The following is a 17,632-nucleotide window of genomic DNA, read 5'->3' as shown; positions in this document are numbered from 1 at the left end:
AGAGGAGGACAGATATAATCACTGGCTTTCATTAAATGTGTTTTGGTGTTTTTTTAGTCTCAGTTTTTAATACGGAACAAAACATGAAACACTTTTACAAATCCCAACACAAATGAAGAAAAGATGAAACAAATTAAACAATTAAAATGTTTATTTTATATCATAGAATGAACTAATACAGTGAACGTTCGGGAAAAACTTGTATATAAGAAGTAGTGGCTCTTACTTTGAAAAGCCAGGTTGAAAGGAAGTGGTGCTACATCAGATTGAATGTCTATTGTTTATGAATAAGAGCGAACAAAAACAGTATCGGTAGAATTTCGCGAAATCTTTCCGTAAGGACTGTGGCTTTTGTTCGTTTGTTTTTGTGGATTTTCACGCTTCACGTAAAAATAATGGTTTGCGCCTCCAGGCCACCGTAGACACTCCCATACAAAAAACAAGTACCGACCTGTCGCGGCGATTCAGCTCCATATGTCAGTATGCCCCCAATGTCATTTCCTTTACCAAAGAGGCTCTCCAGATCGCCCGGCTTGCTCAGCTTGCCGGTCTTTCCTCTGTAGGAACTCGGACTCCTCCTCTTCCTCCCCTCCACTCCTCCCCCATAAGCCAGCGGTGCAGAGGGCGGAGCCAGGGGCTGATGGGTTGCAGAGGCAGGCTCTCTGGATGTGTATGGTAAACTGGTGCTGCCAAGACTGCGACTGGACCAACAGAGGAGGGAACGTGACGTTAGTGACACGACATCAGCTCAACCTTCAATGTACAGTAGGATAGGACTGAACCATTAAGCGAAACTGCGATACAGCTTACTGCAATTTTCAAATTGCAGGAGGCGCAATATTTGTTTAAACCAAAAGGTGTGTCAAAATATCATTTTAGATGAATAATTGTCTTGATCTATACACATCTTATTCTACAGACTGAAGAAAGACTTTGTTTCTCACAGAGCAACACAAACATCACACATTAATCCTTTTAAATCATATCAAATCATATCGCAATCGCGTTTCCTGTCAAAATAATCGCAATTACATATTTATTCAAAATTGTTCAGCCCTACAGTAGGAGCTAATTAGTTTTATATTTTAGGGGAAACACCTGTCTTCATAGCCGAGTACCATCCTCTGCTCACACACACACACACCACTCTCTCCGTCATCTTTCTCTGCACACTGGACTATAGTCGTAATTTCCTTCAAAACCATAAAAACAGCAGCAATAAAAATGGATTTAGCATTTTAAATGAGCACACTATACTCTTAAATAAACTTTCACAAAACTACAGGAAAACAGTGACTTCATCTTGAAGAAGCAAGAAACAGCAACAAAACTACGACAAAGGGTCCAAGAATTCAAATGTGTGAAGAAAGATGACAATTTAAAAGATATTTAAAAAAATAGAGATTAATGTAAAAATATTTCATTCCAAAGCTCTTAATGAAGCTCTTTTCCCCCATTTTATTGAGTGTATTTTGTCACTATCGATCTGCCGCTGAAAGCAAATTACATATTGTTTATTAAAATCTAAAGCCAACATACTGTGATATACATTTCTGACAGTCCATGACCCACCTGCTCTGTGAGTTGAGGCTTTGGGATGCGTCAGATCTCGACAGCCAGTCATCTCCGCCGTGCCAAAGCCCGCTTCCTCCGCCGCGCTCCAGTCCCTTTTTCTTGAACGGGGAAGCAGCGGCAGCGGCCGCTCCTGAACTTTGTAAAGTAGAATGATAGCTGCTGCCGTTCCTCTTGTGATTATCCACAGTCAAACACAAAGACGGAGGAGGAGAGGAAAGGGAGGAGGAGGAGGCGGCGAAGAAGGAAGAGTTCTTTCTCTTCTTAGATCCTACGTCAGAGTCCTCCTTGTCTTTGGATGGGCGGCTGGTTTTATGGGCACTGTTACGGGCTTTGCCCGGTGTGGAAATGGGGGCGTGGGCTTGGACGCACAGCACACCGGCTGTGGACTGGGTGGAGGCGGCGGTACAGAACAGGGAGTCCGAGGGGGAGACGAGGAGAGGAGAAGCGACAGATGTGGGAGACGAGGTCTGCTGAGGAGTGACGGAGGAGGGACCAGAGGAAGAGAGGGGGAGGAGGCTGTCAGAAGCCAGAGGCACTTTCCTAGAACACAAAGGAATATTAACAATATAAGTTTATTACTTTATGAGTAATCAATGCCCTGTATTCTACTTAGTGTGTAGAGTGCTTTTTTAAATGAACTATTCCCTATTCACTTCTGCCTTTTTTTGGTTTAATTCTTTTTGTGTAATTAAAGATTAAAACCTTCCGTTTTAAGAAATACGTTTTTTCTTTCTTTAACAAAACAAGTTGGCCTACAATAAACATTTATACTGTAATGTAATTTCTTCATTATAACAAAGATCATATACATATATTGAGAAAGTGTCAAATGACTCATGAAACAAGTGTTTCATGTCCATAAAAAAAAAAAAAAAACACAATTTCTTCTTCTTTCTTTCTTTAACTCTTGTTATCTTTGATTATCTGATATTTGACTGTGATAAATATCAATATCAGCTGATTTAAAGCTGAGGAGTTTATTTTCCTTTTGCTACTTAAGCATGTAGCATACAAATAAGTAGTTTTGAACAAAAATGACCAAGAGCAGGGGTTTTAAATGCAGGATGACAAACCATTGGAACCCAAAACACAAATTTTATTGATAAACCAGTTATGCATGATATTTAAAACATTAAAAGGTTGAATAAAAAGCATCTCCTGACCCTGTTTCACTCACCTCCACATCTGTGCATTGAGGTGTTTCTCCACCATGCTCTGCAGCGCCAGCCTCATCCTGTCCCATCGCCTGTCAAACACGTAGTGACCACGTCCCAGGAGCCGGCTGCTGTATACGCAAAACTGGAGGGAGGAGGAGGAGGAGGAGGAGGAGGAGGAGTGACGAGAGCGGCGGGAAGTGGGAGAGTGATGGAGAGACCGGGAGGACGATGTGGCAGCGGGGAGGTGAAGAGAAAGGAAGTAGAGGTAGACAGAGTGATTAAAGAGGACGAGAAGGGCACAGTGAAAGAATGATGAAAAGACAGGGAGGGAGAGGAGGAGGGCAGGATGTGAAATGAATGAGTTGTCAAATGACGGCAAAAGAGAGAGAGAGAGATGAAAGAGAAAGGGAAAATGATGAGATCGTAAATTACACAAAGAATGCTAAAAATCTACGACACCGGTCCGTTCTCTTCGCTGAGGCGATGATACCAAGTTATATTTATTTCTGCTGAAAACTTGCTCCAAAACAACAAGTTACCATCGATGAAGTGAGAAATGACGTGACGAAGAGTAATTCAAGTATTGGACACAAAAGGGACATCATACAGCCTTCATTTGAGTATCTTTTGGTCTTGTATGAACAAGAAACTGTAACTCTGCACTAAGGGGATCAGATTTGACTGAAAACTAAAATCGATGGAAACGTAAATACGAGAAAACTGGGGCGATTGTGGATACATCAGGTGATTAAAAAATAAATCATGGACATTCAATTGGGATAGAGTTGCATTTCAGACAATGGGAAATGTTTGGGAAAATTTGGCCAAAATTAGCCACCGGTTGCTTGGCAACCTCCGCGGGTGACAGTTAGGCAGATGACACCCACTTTGCTGGTTTCATACATTGTTATTTGTTACTGATTAAACATGTGCGACTGATCCAAGCGTTCAATGATTTGAACGGTGTCAGGCGATCCATTTTTCTAAGTTATCTCCAAGACAAAGTAACATCATCTCCTCTGCTCCTTCTTTGAAATAACAACACTGGATATAAGGAACTGCAGCTGGGGCTGAACACAAACAAAACAACTCCTCTTAATGCCGTTTAAAAAGCAAAACCTTGCGAGGCAAAATTGGAAGAAACTGCCTGAAGGGCCCTCAGGTTATGGACCATGAACATGTCTAAAAGCAGACGTGGTATTTACCCCTAAAGGCTGCGGGTGGTGATTAGAGTAGAGAACGGCAGGTCGGTCCGTGTCGTCTGGAGTCTCAGCCTCTCCCTCATCGCTGGAAACCCGACTGCCGTCTCCCACTGCCGTCACCCAGCTGAGAGGGGATAGCTCCGGGTTAGCGGCCACAGCAGGGGCCGGTGCTGGGGGCACAGAACTGGAGGTGGCGTTGACGTAGCCCCCCGGGACCCTGGAGTGGACATATTAGAAAGATAGCAGGGTGAAGGTGACATATGGTAAGTGCTGATAGAGGTGTAAGGAAACAAACGGGGACGGAGATAGACATAAATGGAGAGGGAGATTGATGTGGAGACACGGAGAAGAAGGATCATGCTGCATGAGAGACGAGCATAAATAAAAGAGAAGTGAAAGAGAAAACAAAAGATTAATGTGGACGAGAGGAGACTGGAGAGGTGTGCGGTGAGGAAATGGAATAAAAAGGAAATGGAAAACAAACAGAGTGGAGAACAAAGACAGAGAATGACAAACAATGTGACAGAAAACTCGTGTCATATCAGCCCTGTCAAATCACTGTGAATGTCCGCCAAGGCCACAGAACCCTAAATAACTTCCTTTCTCAAACAAGGGATCGTATACTAAGTGGAAAGAGGAAATGAGTTTCTTATAACACTGTGACAAGGGCAGACTTGACATCCTTCTGCTATTGTTTCTCCCTCCCTTCACGCTTGTTTACAGCACCCCCTGGTGGCAAAACATCACAAACACGGATGGAGCAGCACTGCCCACGAGTATGTCAGGATGGCACAGTAGGATAATGAGCGTTTAAAAACAGAACTTTAGATAATAAGAACCACAAAATGAGATGGAAATCACCACAGAAAAAGGTTTTACTTTCTAAATTATATCGACTTTAAACGTAAAAACATCCTGTGCAATCCTGTGTCGGTCCACTCTCCTACCTGGGTATGTGAGCGTTTGCCAGCCGAAGTTTGAGCGTGGACAGAGGGCGACCGTTGGGGCAGCTAGGCTTGCTGGGACTCTCCTGTGTAGCGGTAGTCTGGCCGCAGCGTTCCTTCGCTCCCTGCACGCCTTCCCCGTCCTTCTCCGTCTCTTTCGCTCGTCCCTTGTGTTCCGCCAGGAGGATGTTGAAGTGTTTCCTGCGACCGGGGACGGCTCGGCGGTGGGTTAGCGAGTGAGTCTGTGACGAAAAACGAGAGGACAAAACAAAGTTCAACAATGTTTTTTGCAAAACAAAAAGTATATATATATTTTATATATAAATTATTTTACAGAAAAACCCATAAATGAAAAATTAAATATAGGAAACAAATTGTAAAAACAACCAAATACTATATAAATATAATGAACTATCCCAGTTCTATATACTATAAAAGGACTGTTCCCATTCTATGTCACCCATAACAGTTGTTAGAAAACCTCATATAATCATCCATATGCCTCTTCAGAAAAGTTAGTTTGTGCCTTTTAAAACTGTTTATTTATTTTTATTCGGACTCAAACTGTTGCACAAAATCACCCCCACAGATGGACGCCACAAAATGTTTACAGATATTTGGTTCTTTCGCGTGAGAGTTTGGAATCAAACGACAGATCTTTGCATCTTTTGCACAGTGCAGGCAAAACTGCTCGTGGAAAGAAAGCGGCTTGGTTTCCTGCACTCATTTACAGGTTATATTAAGTCTAAGAGCCTCTTCGTAAACTTTAAAAAATGAGAAGACGATTTTTGACGAAACCTGCAAAGCTGAAAAAATGTGACATTTAGATTTTAATGCGTTTTGGCAAATATCTCCAATGATGACATAACAGCACTAGGAATATTACTCGTGGTACGTACATCATCTACAAATCAAGGACATAATTAAGTAGCTGAAAAAGTGTAAGGCCAGCACTTCCAACTATAACTCACATTTACTCTTGTGTGAGGAAAGTAAGAGAATAAAAATAAGCCACTGAAAGTGCAGCAAAGAGCAGGTGGATGAAAGGAGAGATTACATGGAGCGATATGTCCCGGTATTTAAAAATAACTTCACCCACACCCTGACACGGACACTGCACACTGTTTTACTCATATTATTTTTTAAATAGAACATATTTTTATAGAGACAAACTGTGGTAGAGCAAATATTGTTTATATGTTTACAAATATTGAGATTTTGGTGCAAAAGGTGCAAACTTAAACTTAATTTTCGGCTAAACCAATTCACTAACAGAACGGGGTAGGAAGGAACATAGACGCAGCTATTCTCACGGATCACTGCGAAAAATATAAACACACTGGTCTAGAGCATCGCTAAGGACTTAACAACCAGTTTGAAGTAATTAGTAAAGATTGCTTGAGGTAATTAAAGGACAGTAAAATTAAGTATTGCTGCAGGAAGACATTGCAGCCTTGTCGCGCGTCTATAATTACCTCTGTAATACTTGAGCACCAAGTGTTAAGTGAACAGAAATCACGGGGAGTCATACGGCCGTGATGCCTTTTAATAATTACTCACATAAACAAACAAAGCTGACTTCCTGGCGAGACGGCCTCAGACAGGAAGCAGGAAGACGGGTCAGAAATTATTATTGTCGTTGTGGCCGCCGCCACAGAAATAACACGTGGGTGGGCAATCGTGTGTGCGTTTGCTGTCTTACCTTGCAGGTGAGAGACCGCGTGCAGGGTCGTTTGGTCTCCGGATCCTGGACTCCACAGTGCTTGTTGGGATCAAACACTCTCCCTGTGGAATATACACACACACAGATATGACTTCACAACAATATTTCTCAGCTGCTACAATGATTATATTAACCACAGACGTTGCAAAAAAGAACTCCCCCTTTGAAGTCTGAAGTTTCGCCATTTGACAGTCGCACAGAGTGGGTCAGAATATCGATTTGGCGATATATCTTCATCCTTTCTCGTGCAATACGGTAATCGATACACTCCTATGTGACGTGCTTTATCATCTATTTTCCTACTGAGGAACAGCTAAAATCAGCCACTGACACCATTAGCTCCTTAAGGAAATGTTTACAGATGCTGTAACACGAGTGAGAAGTAGGCTAATTCCCCCCACAGACTTGTGCTTTCTCTGCACCTAGAAGAAATGGCACGACTCTTCATTTCTCAGCGTGACAGAGCACTGCGACGCATTCTCATTTGTTTTAGTTTACTGTTCCGATTTGCTAGTGTTTACTGTTCACTCTCACAGCTCTAATCAGCATAGTTTCCAGACACAGTGAGCAGCTGTTCTCAGTAAAAGTAAAAAAAAAAAAAAAGAATAAAGAAAAAAAGAAGCTCACTACCTGCACATTAGTAAACAGCAAAGAAACACAGACAGGCAACTGGTGAACACACAGTGGGGTAATTTCCCCCAGGAGTCAGAATTTAGATACTCACAAGCGTGAATATTGCATCACTCAACATGACTCATGTTGAGAAACATGACAACGTTGCACACATCCAAAGGATATAGCCGTTTTGTTACAAGTTTACCAGATAAATGAAAACATGAGATTCTCAACTGCCCATAACATTAGTTATTGCAGGTTTCCTGAAAGTAGACAAAGTAATAAAAAGAGACTAAAACAGTGAACACTTAAATAGTAAATGATATGAATTATTTAAAATGGTATTCAACACTTCATGCTGGGTTTTGTTTAAGCAGGTCCGTAAAGTAGTGCCTTCAGATTAGAGTCCTTGAATACCAGACGTTGGTGAGTAAATCAATGTTATTTTGTAAAGCTCCAGTGCAGAACCTCTATCTCCACCAGTGAATTTGTGGTCTGTGGGCTCAAAGACCTATGACCTAGTTTTCTCTCCCCAGCCCCCACCCTCTCTCTCTCTCACATACATAGAGTGGGTGAGAAAGAGATGAGAAAGTCTTGTTTTGTGTGCTTCTACTGTAATTTGGTAAGTTATACGCTGCGCATCTGTCCTTAAAAGCATTATTTCTTCATCCGGGAAAGCGAATTGGAGCTGCATGGAGGTCGGTAACAGCAGCAGCTGTGATTGGCACATGGATTGCTTGATTTAAGTGCAATTTTCAATATCTCACAATCATGTTTGCAAGAATCCTTCCGTCCCACCAAATAAACTATTTTACCAATAAACACAGAGTTGTATGGAGCTGAAACGGATTTAGGTGAATATGCATACTTGTTTTTGCCAGAGACAGAGACGGCGTTTTAAAGGGGACATATTATACCCTATTTCCCTATTTCAACATCGAGTGTTTTATCGCCTATACTTACACTAAGGGGGACCACGAAAACATGGCAACCTACCAGTTGTCAAAGTGTGGCAACTGGTAGGGCCTCCAGAGTCCCAAATATAAGTATTAAAATGGTTAAAAAGTTGATTTTGCATAATATGTCCCCTTTAAGGGACCAGAAAAATCATAGTATATAATACATATCACTAGAACACGTCCTGTCTTTCCACACTCAGGGGTGAAAAAAGTGGCGCCGGAGGTCTGTAAAGTCGCTAAATATTGACACGGAAACGGCACAAATTGTAAACCTAATCAAGCAGACATTATTTCCCTTTCTTTCCCTGGTTCAGTTCATTCTGTGTCGGTTTCTGTTATTATAGCTAATGTTTAATGTTAACGTCTTCTTCTCTGTTTGCTCCTCAGCGTTTAAAGTATTTCCTGAAACGATGCCGTCTTTAAGGGGGACTTTTTGAAAATGGCAAAGAAAAAAGATTGTTTGCGTTTCCGTGCCGTTTCCGTCTGGACGTGGCCTTAATCAACACAACAATACGTGTTATGCACACGCTGCCTCAACTAATAAATGACAAATCTAAGTGGAGACACCAACGCATTTGAAACCACATTTTTGTCAATTTTCCTTGCCATAGCAAAATGACAGGCAGGATTGCTCAACCAAAGATGGACCTTTGTTACTGCACTTAAACTCCCCCAGCCAACAACAACCTGCAGTCAGCAGGTTATCTTAAACAGTGTTGCTGTCAGAGGGCTGTAATCTTGTGCTGGCCCTTTGCTATAATCCCTGTAATCTTTCTGTGTTTGAGGTACGAGTCCAAAGCTACTGATGGACATGGAGCGGGGCAGGAAGACACATGCGAATGTGCAACTACTACACAGATCTTGTAGATATAAACAAAGCTCTCTCATGCTTCCTAAAAAGTTCACACAGCGACTTAAAAACGGAAGTGTAGAGAAGAGAGAGAGTAGGATGGGTTTGTGTGGTGTGTTGTGAAGACACTGATGATAGAGGGGAAACCTAATAAGACAGACCGCAAGAAGAAGATGAGTGAGAAAGACGGTCATGACGAGCAGCGTGAGACCTCCAGACTGAGATATCAGTGTGTGAAGTAAATCAAAGCCGAATATGAGAGTCTGCGTGAGAAAGGGAGAGGAGGAGGTCAGGGCTGGAGGTGGAGAGTGAGAGGATGATAAAAAATAGAGACGCAGGAGGTGGGGGGAAATCTCTCAAGAAGACGAGCAGCTTCTTGGCAGTGGGAGCGCATGAATTAGAGGGTGTAAATCAGACACTTTGAGCACAGCGAGACGTGGCGCAAACGATGAGACACGGGAGAGGAGGAAAGACGGATTAGAGAGACAGCCATAGCCTTTAGCATTCATCACAACTCTCTGTAACGAGAATGTTATGCATATTCTTAGGTCTGAGTTTGAGATGATGAGAAAAAAGTTGAAATGTAAGAATGAAGCTGTCAGCAGTGGCAACTGGCAGAAACTGTGGGGTTCCTCAAGGCTCATTGATGGCGCCACTGCTGTTTTTACCATTCTGTACATTAAACACATACGGCACTTTTCTACCATACAGTTCTAGCACAACTTGGCATGACATGGCTTTTTTTTTTTTTCGCTTTTCTTTTCAGTACCTGGTGATTGTTTTGTAGTACCTGCTCTGGCGTGGTTGTAAGCGACCTAAGCCGATACTTAAATGTGACATCAACGGATTTGCCTTCCACTGATTGGCAGACAGTGTCATCACTGGAAGAGTCATGAGCCCGATGTCCTACACAGGAATCAAACCGAACAATGCCGAACTGTAGATCAAGTAAAGAGACTTAAAAAGATCCTGGAAACATGCGTTAATCACTACCAAATCACAAACCCCTTGCTATGACGACACTGCCCTCACTGAGGAGGTAATATGGAATAATGGAAAGCGACGTGCCTGATACCCAAACTGTGTAGTCGAGCCGAGCCGAGTAGTGCTTGAAGTGTGCTGTGGAAAAGCACCGATATTTACTGACAATACAAACAGTTCAATCCTGTCTGTAGCTGCACATTGAGGCTGTGAAATGTGTGTGTCTACATGAATTTAAAGTAGTTAGATTAAATCTGAGGGCTCTGTCTTATACCAGATGCAAAGTTGTGTGCAGCGTCGTTGCTAGTAGTTTCCAATCGACACAGCTGTCATTTCCATGCTCAACGCCCACACTCTGTAGGTCGCAAGTCCATCAGTGCGCTCATGGGTGTGCTGGTCTTAAAAGTGGTCATGTGCATTGTTGTATCTTGAGGCATTAACGTCAACAATGCAGTATTTTCAAACTTATTTAAACTGAACATCTGCTTGTTACACACAGGGACTAGCTTCCGCGCTCCTCTTAACGCTACTCTTCCTCCCCTTGCTCATCCTACGCTGTCTAATAGAGATGAGATGATGAGACAGAGGATTGGTAGAGGGTCCACCGGCCACGGAACACATACAAATCCCTCAGCGACGGGTTCTTGCTGCAACCGCAGATGATCTACAAGCAGGTGCACCTCCACAGAAGAGAATCATTGAGGGATATTATTTCAAAGAACTAACCTGACAGTCTCCTGTGTGACTTGGAGGAAGCCTTCGTCCCGTTCTGTTGTTTCTTTTCCAACGGCGAAGACGACAGTGTTGACGATAACGACGACGCGGCGCCAGATCGCTGTGAAAGCAAAGTTGCCGGGGAGGGTTTCCGGTCGAGCGTGGAAGGAGAAGGCGTGGACGACGGCCGTCTGTCCAGGGGCGACCGCGACGGACTGGGCCTCCTGTCCAGAGAAGACGGAGGCGTGGCGGAGCGCGGCGTGGACGGCCCACTGCTGCTGCTGCCACGGCCATTCGTGAGCTTCTCGCCGGAGCGCTGAGAGGCCGGGGGAGTGAGGGAGGACGACGGGGAATAGGAGGAGGACGAGGAGGGAGCAGAGGTGAGGCGCACGTGGGACGTCGAGTCACCTCGACTGAGGCAGGGCATCTTCTTGAGGCTTACTACTGGAAGAGACACGCTGAGGAAGTAAAGAACGAGAAAAAGTACATGCTTTAAGAACATTCAATCTGACAGTGAGTGTCAGTATTGTGGCGATATTTTAAGAAAAAACTTATATTATTGAACTTATTACTGATATCCATTTTCACATTAAGAACAAGAAAACACATCGAGCAGCACATAAATATTATAAATATTTTGATTTGATTTGAAGCTTTAGTTTAGTATTTGTATCTTAAAACAAGATGTAAACTACACACAAATATGAAGGACAACTTAAAGATATGAACTGTTTATCACTGTTTATGGGTGATTAAAAAAAGATCAGTTAAATTGCAGTCTTATGACTTGCTAATTGCGGTGTTTAATTAATTGTTCAGCCCTAATTATCACATAAAATAAATATGCGACAGAGGATACTCTGATACAAAAATAGATGAAAACAATTAACAATTAAAAATATATATATATATATATATATAAATAAAATAAGCCTTAAAAAAAATATATGACTGAAGGAGCTTTAAAATAAGTATGGAGGTTTATATAAAACCCACATCAATGGAACAAAAATGAGTGCAATAACTATAAAATTACAATAAAACAGTGACACAAAATACCATAAAATGAAATGGTAAAAACGTGGATGCTGGAACTGAAAACAAGAACCACCATGCATGTGCACCCACCATGTTTTGTTCCGCGCCCCCTTCGGCGGATAGACGGCGAGGGGTGCCTTGCTGAATCGGGAGTGAGGGAACTCTTTCGGGACCCTGAAGGCCAGCGTGTCCCCGGGACTGGGGGCCACTGCTGGCGGCGCTTTGGGCTTCATGGGGACCAGCGGGCTGCGGGAGGGGAGGGGGGAGCCATGGCGTTTCTCTGCAACGGATAACATCGTTAGCATATCGCTGTCTACATATAAAAACCTTTAAACCTGTTGATGTTATTTTTAATGTACAGTATATATTATATGAAGCCTTAGGAAGTAATTTACCATAGTTTTTTCATTGTTTGATTTCTTGCTCATACATGTCTCACTGGAAGATTCACTCCTTTTAATAAAAGACGGTGTCATATAATCCCATGTGGGATGTGGCACCGAAATAAAAATGAACTAACAAACAAAGATTCTTTATCTATTCCTATTCATTTTAAGGAGTTGAAAAAAATATATATATATATCACAAAGAAGAAGTGTAAAGGGTGTAGGCTGAAGCTTAAGCTTACTCACACCTACTCCTCTTAGCTCACTCAATAAGAAGTTTAAAAACAACAACAGAAATGATGTGAGCTTTTGTCAGTGGTAGTTTTAACATAATTATGTCCATAAACTTAAATATTTAATAGTCTATTGCAAGATTAAATCAATGTATTCAGTTCTTTTTAGCATATTCAGTGTAGGAATGCGCAACTAATAGGAAAATAAATGAAAATCACAACACAACCGATTATTTAATAAAGAAAAAAATGTGAGGCAAAACAGCATTTTGAGAAGATTTTGCAGGAATTTAAAGGCCCGAAAATATGGCCAACTCTTATGAATAATTATTCATGAAAATGAGAGTTGAGATTTAAAAATGATCAGTCATACAAATTATGAATTATTTCGGAACTGGTCACAATAATTGCAATATGATTATTATTATATTATTTTTTTAGTCAAAGTAATCCACATTTGACAGTGTTTGACTGACAACTGATAACGATTTTTAACATTTATATGCACATCTTTGGTTATTTTCCTCTTAGATTATACAAACTTTCCCTCATTTAAACAACCTCCATTTTTTTCGCAAATAGGTAAAGTAGTAAGAAAATTGGATTTGCGTTAATTATATGTAAATCATAAATGGGACTTACATATTCTTGAGTCACACAGTTTAGCAATAGATTTTGACTTATAATGGATTGTCTATTTTTACACCCAAGCCTTTGTTTTCAAGCACTGTTTCAATTTCATCTCAATTATTTCAGATTTTCTTGTGCACAATTTCCTTATAGAATGCATTATATTAAACCAACGCAGTCCTTTCTCTGTACTGAATCCAGGAGGAGATCAGCGAGACGTGCGAGGTCACACAGATGTATGACGGAGACACACAATTAAGAGATTTATTCTTAATCTTAATTATACTCAATCCTGTAGTGCTAGAAGGTCATTTTTGGAGCCCATTGGCATCTTAGCACCTGATTAAAGTTGTGAGTAATGCAGTGTGGTATTTAAATCAACTTTTTTTTCTTTCTTTTTGTTTACCCTGCTTATGTAGGTGCCAGATGGCTGCGTTGTAAAATGGGAAAGAAAATGTGTGCCAGGAAAACAAAGAGGAAGAATGAAGTATTTACAAATCAATGAAATGGACTTTTACTCATTAGCAGCTTCTCTGATAGTGAGTGAAGTGAAAGGATGCTAAGACTCATAAGGAGGGAGGGAGGGAGGAAAAGGTGTGTGTGTGTGTGTGTGTGTGTGTGGTGGGGCATGTCACAAGGCTGTGGGGGGAGAGTTTTTACGAGGAGAGGAGAGGAGTTGACACTTACGGTTCTTGCTATGCATGTCTTTGCAGGGTGCAGGGTGGGGGAGGGAATGGGAGGGGTGGTGGTGTTGTGGTCCAGGACTGTTTGTCTCTCTGTCTGTCTCACAGGGAAACTACACCCCAGCTACCTGGATGGAAAACAGAGGGGTTGAACACGTCATAAACACATAGATAGGAGGCGGGGGAAACACCCAGCGCACGCATACAGTAAAGGTGGTGTTTTCATGGCGGCAAATAACGGAGCAGACAAAATAGGTGTGTGCCGCTCTCTCTCTAACCAGCAGGTTCGACAGCTCTGATGGAGATTTAAGCGACGCGGGAAAGCTGGTGACAAGAGCAGCCACTGTGGTTACCCCGAGTTTCCTTTTCTGCTGATAAGACGGAACGCTGTGAAAAGTCATGTGGGCAATCACGCCGGCCCTTCTAAATTTAAACGTTGCCTCACGTCCGCTGCAAAAACCACACATGCATGCAAGCGCGCTCCTGCAGACTCCTACACCGAATGGTGACAAATATCCAAATATTCCACCATCTGTCTGTAAACATCTTCCTTTTTATTTTCTTCTCAGGCCCTGCCTTAAAATACTTACAAGAGAGTGTGATGTGTTCACGCCAAAGTCTAATTAAAAACAACTGTGATTCAACTACACACACACACACACATTCAGAGGCAGACACAGAGAGACAGTACATACAAAATTACATTAATGGTCATTAAAGTGCTAAAAAAAAAAAAACGTTAAACCACCTTATCAAGGTGCCTTATTTCTTTCTTTATTCAATAAACAACAAACTAAAGTTCACAGACGTCACCTGCCGTGCTTTCTTGTCTATTTTTTCCTTCTAAATGTGAACATAATTAACAAAACTCACACCAAGTTCTACTGAAGATAACAATGATACATAAAAGTCTACAAATCATAACACACACTAAATAGGAGGGAAAATGTAAAAGTTTTAAGGGAAAAAAGCTAGAAAATAGCGAGAGCTGCGGCAACATATGGTGTACTTTCTTGAAAATGCATGTTTATTATTTATTTTTATCTTTACTGTCTTTGCTGCTCTGACAATGTAAATTTACTACTAATAAAAGACTCTCTATCTTATCATATCCTATAAATGACAAAAAAGAGAGAGATTAGATTAATCCTTTATCTAAATTATACAGAAGTCAAAATTTATCAGGTCCTGCCAGGACTAATAATTTATAAGGCTATTTCATTCAATCAATATATACACAAAAATCCTGATCATCATTAGCAACAATAATCATACTTAAATAATAGTACACTTATAATGTTAGCAATATCGTCATACTTATATAATTTACTCAGCTGAAACTGAAAATGTTTACTTTCAATATTAATCAAGTAAAAAGGTAAAAGCCCATTTTTTCCCCATAGACTTCTATTCAAATTGAGTTGTTTTTACAACCAGTAAAGTCGCCCTCTGGTGGTTATTCAATATATGTTTACGAACCGCACTGACGTTCTAGGGAGAAGTGGAAAACTATACGTCCACTTTTTATTAAGCGGTGGTGCTAAAATGTCACTCAATCATTAACACCAACCTCATTATTCAGATTCACATTCAAATTCAACTTTATTGACATTGACAGAGTATAGTACTCAAGCAATTCTCACTCATAACTTGCCCAGGAGAGCACCAAAACATGCTAATAGGACATTAAAATAAAAACTATTTTGATTTGAATGAATATGGGCCACTCGTCACAACACCTGTAATATATATAATATAATCAAACTACTAATTAAAGGTACAAAAATGTGATTCTTTATTCAGAAATGAATTTGGGATTAATACGCTTTTGTCATGATTTGATCATATCATGACACTTGGGTGTCGAAAAATTTAGAACTGCAATTTTCTTTCCCTCCTTAAACCAAAATTGCTTTAGCTTTAGCAACTCAGTATTAAAACAAAATAAAATAAAATAGAATAAAATGCAGGGCCGGAATGAGCAGAACCTCCAAAAGTGGACATGGCACAAACTGAAACACGCACGGATCGCAGACAACACCAATAAAGACAATAAAGACACACTTGTTGACTGTTTTCTTTGTTATATGGAGCAAAAAAAACCTGAAAATATTCACATTTAGGAAGCTGAAAAATCGGAAAACTTTAATTGATGAATCGTTGCAGCTCTAGTGATAGCTGAACAAACCAGTCTCTATAGTGTGGATTTATTCCAGGAAATGAAATTGTCATTGTTATTGACCGACGTGTGTCTCACACTGCAGCTAAACAACTATGTGTGTAAGTGAGTGTAGTAACCGGCTGCTAACAGCAGCATGAAACACAGAGCTGAGCAGAGAACAAACTGATCTACCCCACTGTGTGTTTGCTCAAGACTGCACACGCGCACAACATAAAGTGTGCTGCAGGTGATGGAGGTAGTGTGTGTGTGTGTGTAGTTTGTGTGCAAAGTGCACGTTCATGTTGTGCAAATACACAACAGGTGAGTGTGCGTGAGCATCGGTATGGAACCGTGTGGGCGATCGCGCGCCCGGTATGTTTTTCACATCACGTAAAGGCTGGAAGTACAGTAAAACGTCGCCGAACGTCTATGTGCAGAATGTAAAGAAAAATGGCTGCGCGCGCACACACACACGCTAAGTATAATTTGCATATGTGAGCATGTGCGGCTGGCAGGTGTGTAAATAGGCCAGTGGAAGCAGAGGCAGCTGTATTCACAGGAGCAGGATCAAAGTCCAGTGCCACATTCACAGGTATGCGGCGATAAAGCGCTCACACGTTAAATCACACATTATTTCACAAAGTTAACACAAAAGGAGCCACATCATTATAATCAACTGCACCGCTCCACGGGGGATGCTGCACGCTGGGGGAATGTCTATATGTAGGACTGAACTGTCAGGGCATTATTTCAGTGCCACAATTCCAGCCAATCAGTGACTGACTGTGTGCGTGTGTGTATCATCCAGTCAAATCGCTAGACAGACACCGAATGTGCAAGTTTCATAAAGTGCATTTTATATATAGGGGTGGGAATCCGTCAGAATCACTGGATTGGAGGTCGGACAGATATAAATGTAAGATCCGAGACAATCCAAAAATCCTATATATCATATTCTTCACTATGTACGGACTGTAAAAAAATGTCATTGAAAACGGTTAGAGTTGGAGAATTATGTCTTTGTGAGTTCGGTATCGGACACAAAAACCTGGTATCGCCCTGTCACAACGCGTGCAATTTAAGATTGTTTTTCCCTTAATAGTTGGTGCAATTTTCATTTTTCTGATTTATAATCCTGTGTGTCATGACAATAAAATTCATTCGTTCATTCATCATACTGTGGGAAACGATAAGTGGGAATCACAATACGATACGTTTACGCGATGCTTGTTCCCCGATACCAATAATATCACAATACAATGATTCTGTGAGAATCAATATATCGCAAGACAATCATATAGCGATACCTTCGAATATCTTTCTATCTGAAGAAAAATTTTAACGTCCGTAAAAAGTGCAGGATTTAATTATTTATTCACAACCTCGAGAACAAAGTACATCAAGTCTATGTATTGAACGTGGATGGGGCATCTCTTCACGTAGCTTTCTCCGCTATTATCCCACTGTAAACTCCCTCTTCTTCTACCAGGTAACTTCCAGCCCAAGTTTCCTCCCCCTTCATTCGAGCAGCGCCCGCCGCGAGGAGACATTAAGTAGCGATAATGAACTGATTACACTGAAAACTGGTGGTGACTCCGCCCACCTTGAGGAGGTACTATATTGTAATGGAAAACAAACCAAACCGTGTTGGCGAGGCGAGCTGGGACCATGTAGTGGAAACACAGCATTAGTAACAAAATGCAGCAAATCATTGATTTAAATAGCATGTAAATAATGTTAGAGCAGTCAAAGCTATGCCATTCTGGTAGTCTGTTTGGTTT

General features: G+C 41.2%; 1 protein-coding gene across 3 annotated transcripts in view; it reads right to left on the bottom strand.

Annotated features, from left to right (window-relative positions):
• Positions 1 to 17,632, bottom strand: part of atxn7l1 (ataxin 7-like 1) — a 33,419-nt gene that overhangs the window by 3,480 nt on the left and 12,307 nt on the right. For 2 of the 3 annotated variants that reach the window (XM_044020569.1, XM_044020570.1), the window contains exons 4-12: positions 13,695 to 13,818; positions 11,849 to 12,038; positions 10,733 to 11,178; positions 6,581 to 6,663; positions 4,882 to 5,120; positions 3,938 to 4,151; positions 2,753 to 2,874; positions 1,573 to 2,115; positions 134 to 701 (exon numbers count right to left, since the gene is read on the bottom strand). In XM_044020569.1, coding sequence (XP_043876504.1) covers positions 383 to 701; positions 1,573 to 2,115; positions 2,753 to 2,874; positions 3,938 to 4,151; positions 4,882 to 5,120; positions 6,581 to 6,663; positions 10,733 to 11,178; positions 11,849 to 12,038; positions 13,695 to 13,710 — 2,172 coding nt within the window. In that variant the 5' untranslated portion in view covers positions 13,711 to 13,818 and the 3' untranslated portion in view covers positions 134 to 382. Of the gene's footprint in view, positions 1 to 133; positions 702 to 1,572; positions 2,116 to 2,752; positions 2,875 to 3,937; positions 4,152 to 4,881; positions 5,121 to 6,580; positions 6,664 to 10,732; positions 11,179 to 11,848; positions 12,039 to 13,694; positions 13,819 to 17,632 lie in introns of those variants that run through there. The other variant, XM_044020571.1, reaches the window with a different exon arrangement.

Source organism: Solea senegalensis, linkage group LG3 (genome assembly GCF_019176455.1).
Source record: "Solea senegalensis isolate Sse05_10M linkage group LG3, IFAPA_SoseM_1, whole genome shotgun sequence".
In the NCBI taxonomy this organism is placed as follows: domain Eukaryota; kingdom Metazoa; phylum Chordata; class Actinopteri; order Pleuronectiformes; family Soleidae; genus Solea; species Solea senegalensis.
The sequence above is the reverse complement of the archived record's forward strand: the minus strand, read 5'-3'. Positions and strand labels throughout refer to the sequence as shown.